General features: G+C 38.2%; 1 protein-coding gene across 1 annotated transcript in view; it reads right to left on the minus strand.

Annotated features, from left to right (window-relative positions):
* LOC124802945 (rab3 GTPase-activating protein non-catalytic subunit) overlaps nt 1-19,968 on the minus strand; it is a 171,428-nt gene that overhangs the window by 11,206 nt on the left and 140,254 nt on the right. Inside the window, exons 22-24 of the mRNA XM_047264033.1 lie at nt 8,185-8,352; nt 6,493-6,639; nt 3,313-3,465 (exon numbers count right to left, since the gene is read on the minus strand). Coding sequence (XP_047119989.1) covers nt 3,313-3,465; nt 6,493-6,639; nt 8,185-8,352 — 468 coding nt within the window. The remainder of the gene's footprint in view (nt 1-3,312; nt 3,466-6,492; nt 6,640-8,184; nt 8,353-19,968) is intronic.

Below are 19,968 nucleotides of genomic sequence, written 5' to 3' on the forward strand. Positions count from 1 at the left end.
GTAGTAACACAACTCAGGGAGCAGCTTGATTCACATTATGTGTCTGCCATGGGTGAAATGACACATTTCTCTCTTGTATTGGAGATGAGTACCGTCTGGAGTAACACATAATTTCCTGATTAAAATTAGTCACTATGCCGATTCAGATCTCCATATTATAGAATATATACTTTACCCTGAGTAACACTGTGATAATCGCCACGTGCAATCCAATAATACCAAGAACATTTGCCCATTAAATTGGCTACAAGCTTGTTGCTTCAGCTGGCTGTAACTATGATCCTCAATTGCCCTACATACACACCAGGCTAATTATGTTAACTAAAGCAAAATGTGCAGAACTAGAATCATTTGTACTATCAATATTACATAATGTTATGCTCACAAGGGTACAGGAAGAGATAAATAGTTTTCCCACATTGAACTGAACATCATTCCCCTAGCAACTGCGCTAGAGAGATTTGGGTTGTGCATTTGGTCAAATTTGTGAACTGCGCAATTTGTTCAGGATTGTACAATTTTATCTTATGTCTTGCCAATATATTATGTTGCCTTTTATGAAATTATTTTCTGTATTTATTCATTATCAGCAATATGGCAAACAAGAGAGAAAGAGAGAGAGAGAGAGAGAGAGAGAGAGAGAGAGAGAGAGGATGTACATGAATTTCATTTGTAATTATTTATGAAAAGGATAGTTGCTACTCACCAAATAACAAGAGATGCTGAGTAACAGATAGGCACAACAAAAAGACTGTCAGAAACTGGGCTTTCAGCCAACAAGGCCTTCATCGAAGATATAACATACACAAACACACTCTAGCCACAACACACACACACCTGGCTTTAGTCTCTGGCTGCTGAGGCCACACTGCAAGCAACAGTGCATAATGGGAGATGCAAACAGGTGGTGGGGGTAAAGAGGAGGCTGTGACAGGGAAGGGGAGGGATAGCACGGTAGGGATGGGGGACTACTTCACAGCACGTGTCATTTGGATCTTTTCCAACACTACCAACTTTTCTGAATTGTGCAGGTGGGAACTCTCCCTGCAATATATTCTATGTCCCTGTAACCGTCCTGGCCTCAACATTTATCAGTCTTCATTACTATCCTCTAGCCCCTTCCCTGTTTCCATTCCAGCACTAAACAGTCCTCTATTCCACCAATGCACCCACAGTCATTTTACCTCTCTCCTTTAACACTAACCCTCCCCCACACTCTGTCTAACCTCCTGACTGCACCTAGCTGCCCATCCTCAGCCAGAGACTGCAGTCGTGTGTGTGTGTGTGTGTGTGTGTGTGTGTGTGTGTGTGTGTGAATTGCAGTTGTGCGAGTTCTATCTCCGATGAAGGCCTTGTTGGCTGAAAGCTCATTTTCTGACAGACTTTTTGTTGTACCTATCTGCGATTCAGCACCTCCACTATTTGATGAGTAGCATTTGTCATTTTCATAATATTGTTACAGTCCATCCTGGATTTTCCATTGTTGAATTTGTCATTTTCTGTTATATTCATTGTAAAGTTATGTAGTTCATGCCAAAGTATAACAGACAGCATGTGGCACAGATGCACCAGCATTACACACAAAAGAATGCTTTGAGGTGCTCTGTGAAAACCCTTCCCCAAAATGCAAGCGATGGAGAAGGCAGATGTCCTAAGAAGAACACTGTTTCCCACTGGAGAGGGCAAACTGTGAAAGGCGTACGACTGATAGAGGGAACTTGTTGCCAGCCCGCTTTCTGCACTGCGAAAACAAATTATTTCAGTAAACCTGTGTCACTGTGAAAAACACAAAAAGAAAGCTATCCTTTCTGCAGGTGTGTGTCTGCCCTGAAGCCACTCAGGGAGTCCTCGAGGGAGCAGGCTTGTTTGCAACATGCCAGAGCCGCCATCCTGAGGGACAAAACTGTGAGAATGCCTGCTGGATGCATGTTTGTGAAAGGCTTACCATTTTTCAGCACAAAGGTGGCACCCTGGAACAAGGTATCAAAGGGAGGAGAACTGCCCAGGAGGAATGATCTATTGGCTGTCACTGATATATCGGCAGCCAATGATAAAACGTGATGACAAAATTTCAACAATCAAAAAGTGCAAGAGGAGGGAGACCGGGATCAAAACCAGACAACCAGAGTGTGGGAATCTTCATATTAGAGTTTCATCTCAAGGCCTGGTAGTCCGGACTTTGTCTGCACTTGCCATTGGTGCTGATCTGGTATTGTGATGACTCCAGTATACTCTATGTTCTTCTGAACCCCTTTTCATTCTTTGTTGGATTTCATTCTAGTCTGCTACTTACACTCGAGAGCGTCTGATTTTGCTTTCTTTTCCGAAGGGTGTGTTCCGTCTCTCACCTGATGCTGCCTTTGCAGTCTGATTCCAGTACTGGTCTGAATTTAGACTCTGCTGCCGACAAGACATCCAACTCGAATCTGATTCCTTGTATGCCACCTCCACAATCCAGCCATAAGCAAACCACCCCCCTTGTTGGGTGTGCCGATCTCTCGTAACCCTATTACCTGAATGGTGGACATGCTGGCCGAAAAGCCAGAGAGAAGTAAAACGGTTATGGGTGCGTTTTTGGAACAGAGGGCTGTGTAGTGCTAGAATAGGAACAGGGAAGGGGGCAGGTTGGTAAAGGACAATGACTAACAAAGGTTCAAGCCATGAAGGTTACAGGAATGTAGGATATATTGTAAGCTTTCTTTGACAGTCTTTCTGTTGTGACTATCTGCGACTCAGCATCTCCGCTATATGATGAGTAGCAACAGTCCTTTTCAAATAGTATCATCTAGTATTTGTATTTCACAAAGCAACAATACAGATTACTGCACCATATTTTCCTGGATTTGAAGTTCACAGTCAGGCCACTCAGAGCACACCATCAAGTCTCTGTTTCCATATTGCAAGATGGGCCTCACACTTCTGGTATTTTGGTGTCTGTGCTCTGAAGTGCTGACAGCCGACTAAGACATGTTACATGTAACTGAAAAGCCAGAGCCTCAGAACACACTTCTGTACCGTGCCTGTCCAGCCTAAACAACCTGAGACCCTGTATTTAACAATGTTTCTCGTTGTTTTAATAAATTGTTTTGATTTTGCTACCTGTGTTCACCTGTAAGTCACTTCAATGCTTTGCACACATCCAGTGAAGTGGCGACTTTTGGTTTGTTTAATGTTTATCAGGACTGGGACCCAGCAAACAAGAAACAGTTTTTTCCCATACATCACTGCTCAACATTTCTATTACCACATTTTAGCATTTAGCACCCAACATGGGGCTTGCTATTACGTGAGTTACCGAAATAATATACTCACCAAACTGTCCAACCAAATAGATAATGAAGGACTTATACGGGAAAGACGATCACAAAAGTTTTCTGATGATGTTAGAAGCTTCCTTAGCCGTTGTCCTACAATTAGCAGCAACTGCGATGCTAACTTTTCCACATCATTCACAGCAGGCAATATCTAAGAATGAAAAAATTGCATTTAGTCTTATGGTGACGTTAATCTGTTTCTCTACATATTAAAAAGAACTTAATAACTATTCTTGTAATGACTGAACGACTATACCTTTCATAGCAAACTTATGGATTATCATGAACACATGTTTTATATAATATAGCCCACATGCATGTTGGTAACAAAATTGTCGAAAGTATTTTTTATCTATAATACTTGTCATGACAGTAACCACATGTATATGCATAAAAATGTGAGCTCAAAATGTAAGTAAAAAAAAGTGTAAGTCTCAATCATGTGATGGCCAACAATTGAAACTGTGATGGCATCAACTGAAGCATTCTGAAATTTTCAGTAGTATATTGTCCGAGTGTCATTCATCTTCTCAGTTGCCTGTTCTTTTTCTTATCTCAGGCTTTTTACTAGAGTTTTTCCTCCATGTACTACCTAATTACATAAACAGAAGACTATAAGCACAAAATCATAGTTTTCTTTAAATTGTCATCAGTCAAGTGGCTCAAATAAAATTAACTGAAAAATCACAGCAACAGACAGTTCACTGTCACTGAAGTGCCACTAACAAAACATGAATTTAAATATGAGAAAAAATTATTTCAACACTAATGCAGTCTTTTAAAATATTATGGATATGTTTTGTCTCTTGTAATTCACTACCTTTCAGAAGCAATGAGCAGTAATGGGGCTATCTACCGTTACCTAAAAATAAGGCGCATTTCCTTCACAATTGAAAGCCTTTACAATTTTCTCTTTACTTTTATTTGAATGCTGCTGGGATTAAGCTTTGCCATCTGAGCCCATTCCAACTTCCGATTTCAGTCTATATTTTTTGTTTTGTTTTTAAGGTCTTTCCTTGTTTCAATGATGTAACATATCTCTAATACCTCACTGGTTTATATTTGTAAGTACTGGAGATATCCAGCAACTGAGTGGGAGTGGCAACACAGAAAAACAAACCAACCACATTCCACTTCCTATCTGTTACAAAAATCTTCTGTGAAGACTGATGTGATCTTTGATTTCCTTTAGTTATGTATCCTGAGGCAATAGAGGTACATACTCAAGGTATCATAGAAAGTTACCACGTAAAAAAATGAAGCACTTTCCCACATTGCCTTTGCTTTTGTTGTGTCTGTCTTGACACTTGGCCTCTTCGTTTTGATTATTTTGAATTTTGAACAACTCTGTTAGCTAATCTTTGTTTCTGTTCTGTTTGACATAATACAGAGTCCTTTGCTAAAATTACAACAGAAACTAAATTTATTTTTATACTCCTCATTTTTCAATTGTTCAGTCACACGTTATATATTTTGTTCAGCTAAATTACAATGTAATTTGGATCTTTAATGTTCTTCAGACATAGTTATGCATTCTACAAAGTATTACACACAGCTCTAGCAATACAAACCATGACTAATGTCCAAAACCCCACCAGTGTGGTGTCACTGCCAATAAATATACTTCAACTTAATATCACATCAGGCTATTCTGAGACTGTTTACTGATTAGATACTGGTATATAAAATTACAATCTGGAAAACTTCATTTATAATCATAACCAAAATGAATCACCACATAATAAGTCTTTTGCTGAGTGGGCTCCATCTGTATACCACAAAAACTGAGATAATTCCAGAAACAGCAGTGAAAAGTCAACCGTAAACTTTCATGAAAGACATCAGGTTTATAATCCTCAAACATAGTTGTAAGTCACCAAGGAATTGCAGACAATGGCTGTGAGCAGATGCACTTTTCCTACTGATTTCAATACTGTACAACCCCACTTTTATGTTCCCAGAATGAATGTTTTCCCACTGTTTACAATATTTTTTAATTTCTCACGTCAAATTTCTTATGGCTACAATGTTAATTCAGACTCAATTTTGCGTTATTGCACAACATTTTCACAACATTTACGCTTATGAAAAAATGTTAATTCCTTAACACCAGGGCACTCTATTCAGTGGACATGAACTGGTAAATGGGTAAAAGTTGGAACAATTCATGCCCTATCTCCTGCCGCTGCCAAACTCTATTTGGCACTGTGGCTGATGGGAGTAACTAGGTTTGTTCAAATAAAGACATCATGGTCAATCACAACCATTTCCAAACTTTCTCTGTTTTGATTGCGTAACTTTGTGATTGTTGTGACTGTCATGACACCTTTGTTGAACCATATTTAGTGTGTTTACACATGTATTTTTTGCAATGTTTCATAAACAAACAATGTGAGTGATAGTTTGCATATGTGTGGTTTTCCACATAACTGAGGAAGCACAGCACCTGATAACCTCAAAAAGACATCTACAGCGCAAGAGATGCAGAACAACACATATGCAAACACCACACAAAACACTTACATAAATATTTGCACTTGACAACTTGAAAAAATTCTTGAAACACACCACGCAAAGCATGAAAAAATACGTAAGTGGTGCAGAGTTCCATTATTTAAATAATGGACGACAGCTGCAGGGTTCCCAAAAACACTGATAATGATGTATGAAATTAAGTAAAATGTTTCAACTTCCCAGACAGATACCAGTTCCAGTTACACCAGCAGTTTATATTTCACAATAAACCTTTATTAGGTAATAAACCTTTATTAGATAATAACCATGTCCCTGACAAGTATTTTGATGGCTATTATGTACATATATCATACATAAAGTGCAAAAATGCAAAGGAGTATTCTGTATGCAACTTTTCCCACATTATACACCATTTTTTTAAAGTCCCTTGAAAAAGTGTAACAGTGGAATTTCACTGTAGTAAGCAGGAGACCCGGCTTCAAATCCCAGTCCAGCACAAATTTTCAGCTTTCATCTTTGATTTAAATCAACCCCGACTCGCAACCAAAGTAGTTCCCAGCTTCGGACATGTCCAAAAGAACAGACATCCATTATAAATATATATAATTGTAGGCATTTAAAAATTCAATGCTGCTCAGTATTAGACTTTTTCATCAATACTGTTCATCCTCGCTACAGTGCTACCTTGCCGAGTGGTACTTACTTCTTCTGCCAGTCTATCATAGCCACTGGCATAAAGTTCACATACTTGATGTCTCCTTAAGTCATCACTATATACACCCCAGACAGAAGCAAGATAATAGCATTTACTCATCCACTGTACAGCAGCTGTGGTATCAAGCTGTACTCCCTGTAATTGATAACAATTAATAATTACTAAGTTTTAGGACCTCATTCCATACATTCATACGTAAATAAATAAATTTATAAATTAATATCTCCTAAATCTTTGTGCATAAAAAGGCAATAAAAATAGCACACAATAAATCATTACATTCTTATTTCTTGATTACACATGTTACCATGCATGCTAATTTCTCTAATGGTTATTAAAGAAACAAAATGTTAAATACCTGAATTTTTGGGGGTGAAATTGTGATTGGAGTTATGGATCCACAAAATGTTTTGTTTTAAGGTTTCATTCCAGTCATTTTGTATTATGCCCAGTGCAAATTTTATGATTACAACAGATGGTGCCCTGCATGGTTGGGATAAAATATCTGCGCAACTTACAGGAAAGAATATGATATGCTTCAACCAAGTTTCATTAAAGAGCACACATTAAATTATGGAACATAGTGACAAATTTATTAAAGGTACTTGATAATAACTTAACACTGATGTTTGCTTACTACAATTAGTGAGTGGGTTCATGATATACTATTGCAGAATTAGTTATGAGCAATACGGAGGGTAGGGGTAGGGAGGACAAAAGTTTCCCATCCATCCTAATATAGCCCCCTATAGCTTTTCCTGTCCCTCCAGGAAAAAAATGGGCAAAAAAGGGCAATATTTTCAGGACATGCAAGAAGTTGAAACAAAAATAACTGGAAAATACTTCTGCAAAACCTCACACTTTGACCTAACTGATGTTTCCACACAAATTATGGTTAGGTAGAACATGACATTTACCCACAGAAAAAAATTCTATTTATTTTTGGGTGCCTACTTGTATTCCTCAAGCTGACAAAAATGGCTTTGTGAAAACTTGCGTGTCCACAAAGTTTACTTCAACTCTCAGCACATGATCTACAGTATTTAGTCTTAAGCTTGATGATGCAAATAGGAATCACAGACTGGACTGGTGACTTTCTAAGTAGCTAGCACATAAGACCATACACAACTAATCCATATCTTTTGGAAAGAACCTAACTCTATACAGCATGACGGCAGTCACTGAACTCTAGCATCCTGTGCCCAACTGTGAATTGTGCCACTTGATGGCCAACACCATTTCGATTTGGACTGATAAAACACACTGGTGGACATAGTATTATAACCTCCACTGTTCTGTTGCATGATTATTGAAGACAAATAGACTGGCAGGTGACTTATACCTTTAACTATTATGTCTCTTTTGCTTGCTTCTTTCTCTCATCCAAATAAGTTAATTTTCTTTATTATCCACTCCGTCTTTATTTCTGTCTATAGTCTGCTTTACCTCTTTTACACTGGTTCTTTTTCTGCTCATTTCTTTTTTGATAAAGTACAGCTATTTCACAGGCAAAAAATTGAATGCAAAAACAGATTCATGCTACTGTCAAAAGGACTTCTGAAGGACCCAGAAGACAAAAATATTCTCTCTTGGATTCTTTGAATAAGCAATGTACAAAGTGATATTGAGTAGACTGGCTATAATTTTTAGAAAATCTTTGGTTTCTAAAATTAAACTTGCCTTGGATGAAGTGGCATCTTCCAGTCCATCAACAGGCCGTATCATCTGCATAGCAGCTGAAATGACTCGCAGGAGGAACTGTGTACGGCTGTTCAGTAACTTTGGATTAGGTGAGTGCCCAGGTAGTTGGGGGTTTGAGCTCATATCTGTAAACATTGCTGCCTGGCTCTGCAAGATACAAAAAGTTAAAAAATTTGGCATATTTTAGATAATCTTGTATGTATGCAGAAGTATTTTAAGTTCTGTTCAAGACAAATCTCAAAATAAAAATTAAGCACAAGGCAAAATATAGAACTCATTCCTAAATAACTCTACCCTTGGCTTGATTTCAGCAGTTTTCCATAGACTACACTACTCCCTGTAGTAATAGCTATACAGTAAAGCTTCATTTATACGTTTTTCACTTATACATTTTTTTTCTTCAGTCCTGGAGAAATGCCCTCAATGTACGCAAGTTATGACATCCAGTTTGAGAAGGGGGTTGTAGCGCGAGGATTGGTAAGCTCTCACGCTCCATATACTAACATCGCACTGCAGACGGAGAGGTGTAGTCGCAGTTGCCTGTGTTGCATTGTCAACTAGAAAATCACATTGTAGGGAGTGCTTGAAGCCATCTAAAGCTTAATTTTTAATGTAGCAAACTTGAGATTGTTTTACGGACTGGCAGATATATAACAAAAGTACGAAGTGCAGCAACAGAGTCTCCAAAAACCAGTTGTTATGCATATACTGTTCAGTATAAAAAAAGTATAAAGTATGAAACTTACATTTAGGTGGCAGCAATAGCTATACGAAAGGTTGGTACTAGGTGTAGCAGTCATTTGTTTTTCTGAAGTTACACAAACTCTGCTGAGTCAGCATTAGGGTGCAACTGAACAAGTATTGTTGCATGTCGTTCATGAATCCCAAAGCACATCACAGCACATCATTAGTTTATCTGTATTCAGAGAAGTAACACACATATTAAATGCGACTACTTCATGAAGTCTACTGTATAGGCTACTGTACCATATTTACTGTATTTCTGATTATGGTGAGAAATGAATATTACAAGGGAAAGAAAGAAGAAAAGTATTATGATCGCTGACAAACTATGACTTTTCAGTGCAGTGAAGTAGATGTCTGCAAATAGGGTGTTTTGCTCGCTTGTGCCCACCACACTCATTCACGGCTTGCCAGAGAACGAATGCTCGAGGTGGGCAGACTGCGGTTGAATGAAGCGCTGTGGGGTGGGGAGGGCAGAAGCAGCTTGCTCTAGTGCTGCGGTTGAAACTGTTATAGTGGCAGTTTTGCCTGTCTGTGGGCCAGTGTCATTTCTGACATACTCCCTCCAGTTGATGGAACTACTCACATCACATTAGTTATGCTGTAGATGTATATTCCAGGGTAGTAATGTCTAATAGTGAAACTGTTATGATCCACTAGAGAAAACAGTGTGCTTTATGCAATATCGAATATTTGGAAACAATTTCCAGTTTCACAAGAAAACTATGTAACTACCAATTGTCGTTGGTCTCATAATGAAAATTTCAATTCCTGTTTTATATAACACCTTCTGCTTTATTGATTCAAATGTATGTATGTGGACTTGATTTCCAAACAAATTAGAAATCTAGCAATAGCAAAATAGCCTCCAAATTATTCCCTGTTGGTGAAATTACAATGAAACAACTCGCTTCAGATAAGTTTGCTTCATCCGTTTGAGATAATTTTCCGAACTGCACTGAAATTTCTTTCACTATTCAAATTTGAGGCTGGAACACAAAACATTCTTCTCGCTGAATTTGAGAGGTATGGGAAAGACTACAGTTATGATTTCACCTTTCAAGACGATCTTCATCGTCACGACTACCCACTCAGGTTGCGTACAAGTCAACTTCGTCACTAGATTGAGTGTGACATGGACCACAATCTAGTCACTCTGAAAACAGATACTTCATTTTCTCGGCTGCTGAGTGTAGCTGACAGTCTCTCAACAGTTATAAATAAATATCTACAGATATAAATAAATATATCTAAAAACAAAGATGATGTAACTTACCAAGTGAAAGCGTTGGCATGTGGACAGACACACAAACAAAATTCAAGCTTTCGCAACCAACGGTTGCTTCGTCAGGAAAGAGGGGAGGAGAGGGTTTTAAGGGAGAGGGTAAGAAGTCATTCCGATCCTGGGAGCGGAAAGACTTACCTTAGGGGGGAAAAAGGACAGGTATACACTCGCACACACACACACATCAAATGTCTGCTTGTGTCTGTATATGTGTGGATGGATATGTGTGTGTGTGTGTGTGTGTGTGTGTGTGTGTGTGTGTGTGTGTGTGTGTGTGTGTGAGTGTATACCTGTCCTTTTTTCCCCCTAAGGTAAGTCTTTCCGCTCCCGGGATTGGAATGACTCCTTACCCTCTCCCTTAAAACCCACATCCTTTCGTCTTTCCCTCTCCTTCCCTCTTTCCTGACGAAGCAACCGTTGGTTGCGAAAGCTTGAATTTTGTGTGTGTGTTTATATTTGTCTGTGTGCCTATCAACATGCCAACGGTTTCGCTTGGTAAGTTACATCATCTTTGTTTTTAGATATATTTTTCCCATGTGGAATGTTTCCCTCTATTATATTGATATAAATAAATATCTACAGATACAACAAAAGCAGGGTAAGATGTTACATCCACGTTATAATTTTATTCTAGCTTTTCAGAAACCGATATTTCATCGCACATTTGATGCTCAGTATTTAATGTCTCATCTCTATCAGATACAGACATCATTTTCTGTAATCGGAAGGACAACCACAGAATTGTTACTATCCTGTGCAGTATCGGAATTTCCACCTTCTCATCTGTGAGACAAAGACAGCAATGTTTCAGCACTTGTAGAATCTACAGTTAATAGGTGGCGATAAGACCATTTTACTGTGCTGCCAAGATGCTAGTAACCAAAAAACCCTGCATTTTGCAATTAAGTGCAGTTTTCATTTGCTAAACATGAGGTGTGTCTACAGTAATTTAAATGTATATACCTATGTATCTTCAGGCTCTGTGTTACAAAGACTTTTCAGTTTGTGCATCCATAACAAAACAAACTGAATTTTTGGAAACTTGTCACCTTCCAGCATTCCAGCATTCTCATCACATCTTTGAATGGCACTACAAATCTCACGAGTTCTTTTGCAGTGTTCTTGTCGTAACCAGTATGTTTTTCAGAGATGCCTCTCTCTGGAAGCAGTTCCAGGATTTTGTTGTACTGCCTTACTACACACAGTAGCATTCTAAACGAGCTGTCCCACTTATACTCTGTTTCTTGCTTCAAGTTTGTCTGCACTGAATTCACTTCACCAGTTTTCTCCACAAAAGGGACACTGTCTTTAGCAGAATAAGTCATGGGATAAACCACTCCACACCCATTTATCAAATCCAACAAGTGTTTCAAGACTGTGTTCAAAAAGTTTAATGCACGCATAGTACTGAAAGGATTGCAGTGGGTTCCATAGATTAGTGCCTCGGTCAGTGGCAAATGAAATTTTATTAAAATGCTGGGGTATTTACTCCCAAAAATTTGAATAAAGTTTCCGCAATGTAGTTCTTAATAAATTTGCCATTTTTTTTTTTTTTTCTTTTCGAAAAAGTGAGTTGTCACCAATACCATGTTTCGCAGTACCTCATCTTGATAGTCAAAGTGCACAGTACTAGATAGGTAACACATTTCCCCATATGCATCGGTCCATATTTCTGCAGTACATCCTCATGCATTCACACCTATTCCATGTATAAAGCTGGGCATCATACTCACTCGAATTTCATCGGCTTGTCTTTCAGTGTTTCATACTACCATCATAAGATGAGGCAAAATGTTGGAAACATCTACATGTCCCAGTTCTGAACTGACACTTACAACCTCCTGACATAAAGCAAGAAATCCTACACCTAATGTTAATGCAAATGGATGAAGGTCTCGGGCATACACTTCTACGCACCTTTTCAATTATTGTAGTTTTCACTGAAACTACTAATGCTCCAGAACATACACTTTGTCATGCTCTGTGGACATGTGCCTTCAGATGTGTGGTGACAGATCTTTAAGACAGGAGAACAGAGCACTTGCTACAGTACATGTAGCCGACATCCTCATCAGTCACTAATGAAAATCTCTCCCAAACATTATTACATCCACTGTCTTTTGCACTCAGGAGATATTATTTCGAATCAAGTTTCACTTTCACACTCTCCTTCACCTCAGGTTCAAGCGCTGTGATCCTACAATGGGCAACTGAGCAGCACTCAGGTACCTACAGTAGACAGCCAGGCAATTTGAGCGTGCAATGCTCAAATGAGCGTCATGGAAGTTGAGTATGATTATCCCCTCAGTCCAAAGCAGCTGTACTGACATCCGACGGGCTTAGCGGAACTACATGCACCGAGCAATTCGAGTGAGCGTAAACGTCAGATGCAGAACTGTACAGTGAGGGATGATACCAATTGAAAGTGAGTGGATATTGCCAAGGAATTAGGAATTACCTTAAATTCCATTATACTTGAGGCAAAGGAAACTGAAGACAGGACAAGTGTGTTCAAAACTGCTAATAGTACTTGGACACACATTCACTGTGGAAAATATGAGGATGTGGAAGGCTGTTTGTTGCAGTGGTCCAGTCAATGCAGAGCAGAAGGCCATAAAGTTTCTGACAAAATAATGAAAGAGTTATTCAGTTTTGAGGGAACAGTGTATACTGTAGCAGTGGCAAAGAAGAAACAAATTAACTTTACAAACTTTTCTTTATGAAATTACAGTTTATTCTGTGTATTTTCTAAAGTACCTAGTAAGACTATATAATGTTTTCTGTAATGTAACTTTTATCTACCGCATTTTTCATGTGTGTTTTTACCAGTTAATTTGCAAGTTTGACACTTCCTTTCATATATATGTGTCCCACACTTACTCTTCTGTTTTTTCTTTAGTCTTCTGAAAAACATACAAACAACAGAATTGTTACTATCCTGTGCAATGTCGGAATTTCCACCTTCCCATCTGTGAGACAAAGACAGCAATGTTTCAGCACTTGTAGACTACAGTTAATAGATGATAATACAACCATTTTACTGTGCTGCCAAAATGCTGGTGACCATAAAACCGGTGTTTTGCAATTAAGCGCAGTTTTCATTTGCTAAACATGAGACGTGTCTACAGTAATTTAAATGTATGTACCTATGTACTGTCAGGCTCTGTGTTACAAAGACTTTTCAGTTTGTGCATCCATAACAAAATAAACTGAATTGTTGGAAACTTGTCACCTTCCATTTTTTCATTGTATGTATTGTATCTATGAGATATAAAATAACCCATTTTCATTGAGTTCTATCATTCTATGGTCTAATTAGACAGCTATGAATGCACAACTGCCATGGTATAAAACAGACATATTTTATTCAATATTCAACTACACGACCATTGATAAAAACTCATCTACAACATAATCTATCGCACGAGAATTTAATAGTTTATACATTAAAAACTTCAGACACTCCTCCTCAACATAATTTCTTATTTTTGTCACTTCATAAGCCACAGAACAAGGAAAAACAGAAATTTTCACTAACGAGGAAATAAGATAATTTCTAATGTGGGTCTCACGGCTCAAAAACAGTGTCATTTAGGATTTTATCAGGTGTGTGTGTGTGCGTGTGTGTGTGTGTGTGTGTGTGTGTGTGTGTGTGTGTGTGTGTGTTTGGGGGAAGGGCAGGGGGGGGGGGGGGGGGTTACCAAAAGTTCCTGGGCTAACACTTACATAGTATCTTATGGGTTTCTCACATTAGGAGTGTCACGTGAACTCCTGGGAGCTTCAGGGAGATTCAATGCTACCTGTAGCCTTGCCCGGGAACATTTCGATTTCGTCCGCCCATAGAGCTTTTTCTTTCTGCAGAAGCAGTTGTTCCATAGATCATTTTAATGTTTTTTGTATCAAAATGATGAGGAATGAACTGGTTTACGGGATATGTACACACAATCAGCTTTAACTTTAACGAACATATTCCTAGTGCAGCAAATACTATTAAAATGAGCTTCCTTCTTTTAAATATATTTTCGGAGTACAGGTTACTTCTCACTGAAAAGCAAAAGCATTGAGTCATAGATATAAACACATGCACAAAAAGAAAGTAATACTGCCAGCTTTCGGAGTGATATTTTTTTCAGCTACAGTTTAAAAAAAAAAGGAGAGAGAGCCTATGCCCATTCCCATGCCCCTACATGGTGTCTGCTGGATAAACAGTGCCAGTGCAGTATTTCAGCAAGTTTTGCAGGTTGTGGTGAGGTTTGTGTTGGGTAGGATGGATAACTACAAAGATAGGAGTTATTCCTGCAACATACCCTTCACTCCTGTAATCATCCTGGCCTATTCTCTGTCAATCACCCCTTTCCGATCCACACCCTCGTGTCATCTTCAGGCTGTGGCACTCCCCACTGGCTTTGATATCACATACCCAGCCCATGTACCTGCTACCCATCTCTCTCACACTCATAGTCGGCATACTGACTTCCTCCCTCCGAGTGCTAGTCACCAACCCCCAATTTCTCTTTCTGCCTCCCACCTATCTCTCTCTCTCTCTCTCTCTCTCTCTCTCTCTCTCTCTCTCTCTCTCCCCCCCCCCCCCCCCCCCCTCCCTCCCTCTACACACCCCACTTGACACAGCCCCCACCTGGTAAAATACAGCACTGGCACTTTTCATCCTGCTGAGACACTGTAGGGGCACAGCCGTGTATATGCGTAGGTGTATGTGTGTATAATTTATTATAGCTCAAAAAAAGGATTATTCTGACAGCTAGCAAGCTTCCTTTCTGTTTGTATGTGCCTATCAATGAATCAGCAGGTCTGCTTTCCAGCAAGTGGTCTCCTGTAATCCAAAAGTATTCACATGCACCCAGAACTTTCCTACAACATTTATATTTCTGTTTGTCCTTTCTTTCTCTCTTTTTCTTCTTCTTCTTCTTCTTCTTTGCAGGCTACCAATTTTTCAAATTGCATGCAGGAACTGATTGATAACATTTTTTTGTAGACAGTGCTCAGACTGAAACAATTAATGTGTACTGAAATTAATGGACTGTCTGATCATGATGCACAATTAATGGAAATAAACAACATGGAATGTTACATTCCCGAGACAGGTCCACATAATGCAGTGAGGCTTACTAATGAGAACAGGACACAAAGAGTTTTAAGAGTACATTAAAAGAGGTGGTCTCGGGTGAAAGAGGTGGTAATGTCAAACTCAATTTATTCCTTAGAAAGTTTTGTGTCAATATCTGAAAACTGCTTTCCTAAAAAGTTATTCAGAAGACAGGGCATGGATGACACAGGGAATTAACATTTCATGTAAAAGTAAGAGGGAAATTTATATTAAGATCGAAGTCAAGATCCAACATTACTTGAATACTACACAAAAAGAAAGAAAACAATACTGTGGTATTTTAAGGAAAGTCATTAAGTTGTCCAGAAGTATGAATATCCTGACAGAAATAAATAATGCAAACAATAAGGTTAAAACTATATGGGACATTATCAAATGGGAGACAGGATATCCAGTCAGTGTACAAGAAATCATTACAATTAAACTACATGACAATGGTGTGACTGGTAATTCACAAGTTGCAAGTAGTTTTAACAATCAGTTTCTTAATGTACCAGCAGAAACAGAATTAAACAATTCAGTTGAAGAGGCAAGAGAATGTATTAAAATGTCTTTCCACACAACTTTAAGCAACTAGATGTAGCACCAACATCCTTAACTGAAATTAACAGAATTATAAAAAATTCTAAAAAACATAAGATCATGTGGTGATGATGGAATTTCAAACAGAATTCTGAAAAGTTGTTCCAACTTAATAATTAATGTCCTTAGTGGGATATATGTAATACATCCTCGCACAGGGAATTTTTCCAAACAGTTTAAAATATTAAAATATGTAATTGTCACTGTAAACCTCATCATAAGAAGGGTGACACAGCCTTTCCCTACTGACATTTTTTTCCAAAATATTTGAAAAGAGTAGTCTCATACGTAAGTAGAAACAGTTCATAGTTTGGATTCTAGAAAGGTTATTCAACTGTGAATGCTATTTATCTTGATAAGATTTCAACATGTTGCATAGACTATCAACTTGTTCTAAATGTTCAGAAATTTAAAATTTTTCACTTTACAAAATGAAAAACTGTCAAATCTTGTGACTATAATATCAATGAGTATTGTCCAGCTCATACAAGTGCCATCAGTAAAAAAAGAAGAAGAAGAAGAAGAAGAAGATTGATTATAAATCACTCATGCTACCCAATGTAGAATATTGCTCAAGTGTGTTGTGGTACCATTATCAGATAGGACTAACAGGGAATACTGAACGTATATAGAGAAGGGTAGCATTAATGATCACAGGTTTGTAGTGTCACAGAGATACTGAAGGAACTGAACTGGAGGACTCCTGAAGATGGACATAAACTATCCCGAGCAAGTCTATTAACAAAGTTTCAAGAACTGGATTTAAATGATGACTCTAGGAACATACTACAACCCCCTATGTATCGTGAGAATAAGATTAGAATAATCGCTGCACACACAGAGGCATCCAAATTATCATACTTCCTGTGCTCCATATGTGAATGGAACAGGAAGAAACCCTAATAACTGGTACCTTAATAACTGTACCCTCTACCATGCACCTCACTATGGTTTGCAAAGTATAGATGAAGATTTAGATGTAAATAAACATTTTTTCAACAAATACTATAACGTTAAATAATAAATTATCACTAGTTGGTATTTTTTGTGATCTTTCCAAGGTGTTTGATTGTGTAGATCATGTTTTATGGGACTGATAGTTTTACACACAGTGGGTTTGAATCATATGTAACGAACACAACACAAAAAGTTGTTCTGAATAATTCAAACAATGTTGGAGGGGCAGAAAATTTTAGTGACTGGGGGGAAATCATAACAGAAGGTCCTTGGATTCAATTTTGGATGAATAACCTTCCAGTTAACATCCAACAAACAGAATTGGTACTTTTTGCATATGACACTAGTGCTTTAGTAAATTACATTACAGTGAAAGCGACAGAAGATATGGTAAGGATATTTTCCAAAGACTTAAGTGGTTATTAGAAAATGGACTCTCCCTAAATTTTAGAAGAAAAAAGCACACTATAGTTAATTTTGTACAACAAATAAGAGTCATATCAACAACAGATGTAGCACATGAAGAGGAGTGTTAAATACGATAGAATGCTCCAAATGTCTGGGTGTACATATAGATGAAAACTTGAACTGGAAGAAGCACATTACTGAGCTTCTCAAACAATTACATTCAGCTACATTTGCTCTTAATATAATTGCTAACCTTGGAAACATGTGAATTAACACTGACATACAGTAAACTCTCAACTGTCCATGGTAAGTGGGGACTTGAATACTGGGCATAATCATATTCCATGGATAATCCACAATTTAAGTACATAGTCCTGTATTAAGGTTGTTCAAAAACCGAAATCCAGTTTCACCTTACATTACACTAGTTTGAAACAAAATAGTCTTCAACTGATTTCTGTCTCAGAGAGCTAACTTGTCTTTTACATATCACACTATGAGCTTTATGCGTCACCAACTTGTCAGAATGGGCAACATCTTCTTAATGTACCAGGTAGTCCAGTAACGCTTTAGCCCACTTACATGCTGATAAATGAATGGTTACTGTTCCTGGAATTAGAGGAATGTTGTCATCTTTGTCACTGTCATTCATCTCCTCAGGTATCCCTTGTATCTGCTGAACAACAGTACTATTACTCAACATCTCACGATCCGGCTCTGTACAGCTGATGTCAGACCATTCAGAAAATTTTTTACGTAAACAGTTTCAGATCCTGTTGTACTTTTTGAAACAGCAGCTAACGGTGCTAATGAGCAGTCTTCTCCATCATCAGAATTACTGATTTCATCAATTTTTTAGGATTAATGTTTTTCCAAGACTTGGCTATATTTAAACACTTTATAAATTGTGTCTAGAACAGTTAACTGTTTCTAAAACGTTTGACAATTTCTACCCTCACAATAAGTTTTTGTAGCAGACTTCCTCTACAAATTTTCTTCATGGCAACAATGACACCCTGATCCATTGGCTGGATTAAGGCTACAACATTAGGAAGTGAATATTTTACAATTATCATTCCATCGTCTGTTAACAGAACATTTTCATCCAGATGCGATGGCACACTGTCCAGTGACAATACAGCTCTTCTAGATAGACTCTTGAACATTAAATGTTCTCGCACCTGTGGCACAAAGCAATTATGGAACCATGTTTGAAATATTGTGTGATCCATCTAGGCCCATTTCTGGTGAAAATAATGGGTGGGTAAATTATGCAATTCTTTTCCTTTGAAACAGCACTGTTTTTAACTTTGCCTATTACACCAAGCTTGACTTTAAGTGGTCCTGTACCATCAGCAAAACACAACACAGTTATCCTTTCCTTGTTTGATTTATAACCAGGTGCACTATGCTCTGTCTTGAAAGCTGAAGTCCTTGTTGGCAGACACTTCTGAAACAACCCAGTTTTGTCTGCACGGTTTATTTGCTTCAGCTCTAAATTTTCCCATGCAATAAACTCCTGGAAATCACTACAAAATTCAACCATATTATCCCTACTAACTTTCCTCCTTGGATAGCAATCTCCAGATACCATTATGCTGTTTTAACCTTGTTAACCAGCAAGACAATGTATTAAAATCTCCTTAAAACCCCAAGTTTTTGAAGAAAAACTGGGCTCATCTGATACATACTGGGCCAGATACTTGTGTGCCCTCTACTCTTTTCTGCTGAAACCATTAGAACACAGCTTTATTCAGTTCTGCGTAAGTAGACATTTTCACAGCCTTCCCTGTTAAACTGCTAGTGCACTGAATTATTTTGTCATTGGTTTTCCAAATACCATGGATCACAGTTTCACCCACATTCTCGTTTCAGTGGTAACATGGTTCCTGTTAGATCACTGAAGTTAAACACTGTCGGGTTTGGTTAGCACTTGAACGGGTGACCGTCTGAGCTCGCCAAGTGCTGTTGGCAAGTGGGGTGCTCTCGGTCCTTGTGAGGCCAACTGAGAAGCTACTTGACTGAGTAGTAGTGGTTCCAGTCATGAAAATGGATAATGGCCAAGAGAGGGTTGAGCTGACAACATGCCCCTCCATATACACATCCAGTTATGTTGCTGGCTGAGGATGAGGTAGAGCGGTAGTATTGGGCCTGGATAGTCTTCTTTTAGTTTCACCCACACTGAACATCAATTCCGGAGTTTGTGTACCAATATTGGATTTATCGAATTTGTGTATTAGTTCCAGTTTCTCCTATTTCATTAACACAACATGCTTTCGCTTTTCAGATACTATTCGACACAAACAGAAACCAATGACTATGTCCTGCAACAATCAGAATCCAGCACTTGTTTACTACCCTCGTGTTGTAACATGAGATCATCATTCACTGCAACCACTCCTACATTAAAGAAAAATTTTCAGTGATAAAAGAAGAAGAAGGAGAAGAAGAAGAAGAAGAAGAAGAAGAAAAGAAAGGTGAAATAGGACATCAATAATCTGCAAAACTGATAATCTTCCTGCAGATAACCAAGAGTTTACTGTATTTTGCATATTTCCACTCAGTATAGTCTTATAGAATAATTTTCTGGGGTAAGTCATCACTTAGAAAGAATGTACTGACTGCGCACAAAAGAGTAATAAGAAAGATACACGGTGTCTAC

Source organism: Schistocerca piceifrons, chromosome 6 (assembly GCF_021461385.2).
Source record: "Schistocerca piceifrons isolate TAMUIC-IGC-003096 chromosome 6, iqSchPice1.1, whole genome shotgun sequence".
Classification (NCBI taxonomy): domain Eukaryota; kingdom Metazoa; phylum Arthropoda; class Insecta; order Orthoptera; family Acrididae; genus Schistocerca; species Schistocerca piceifrons.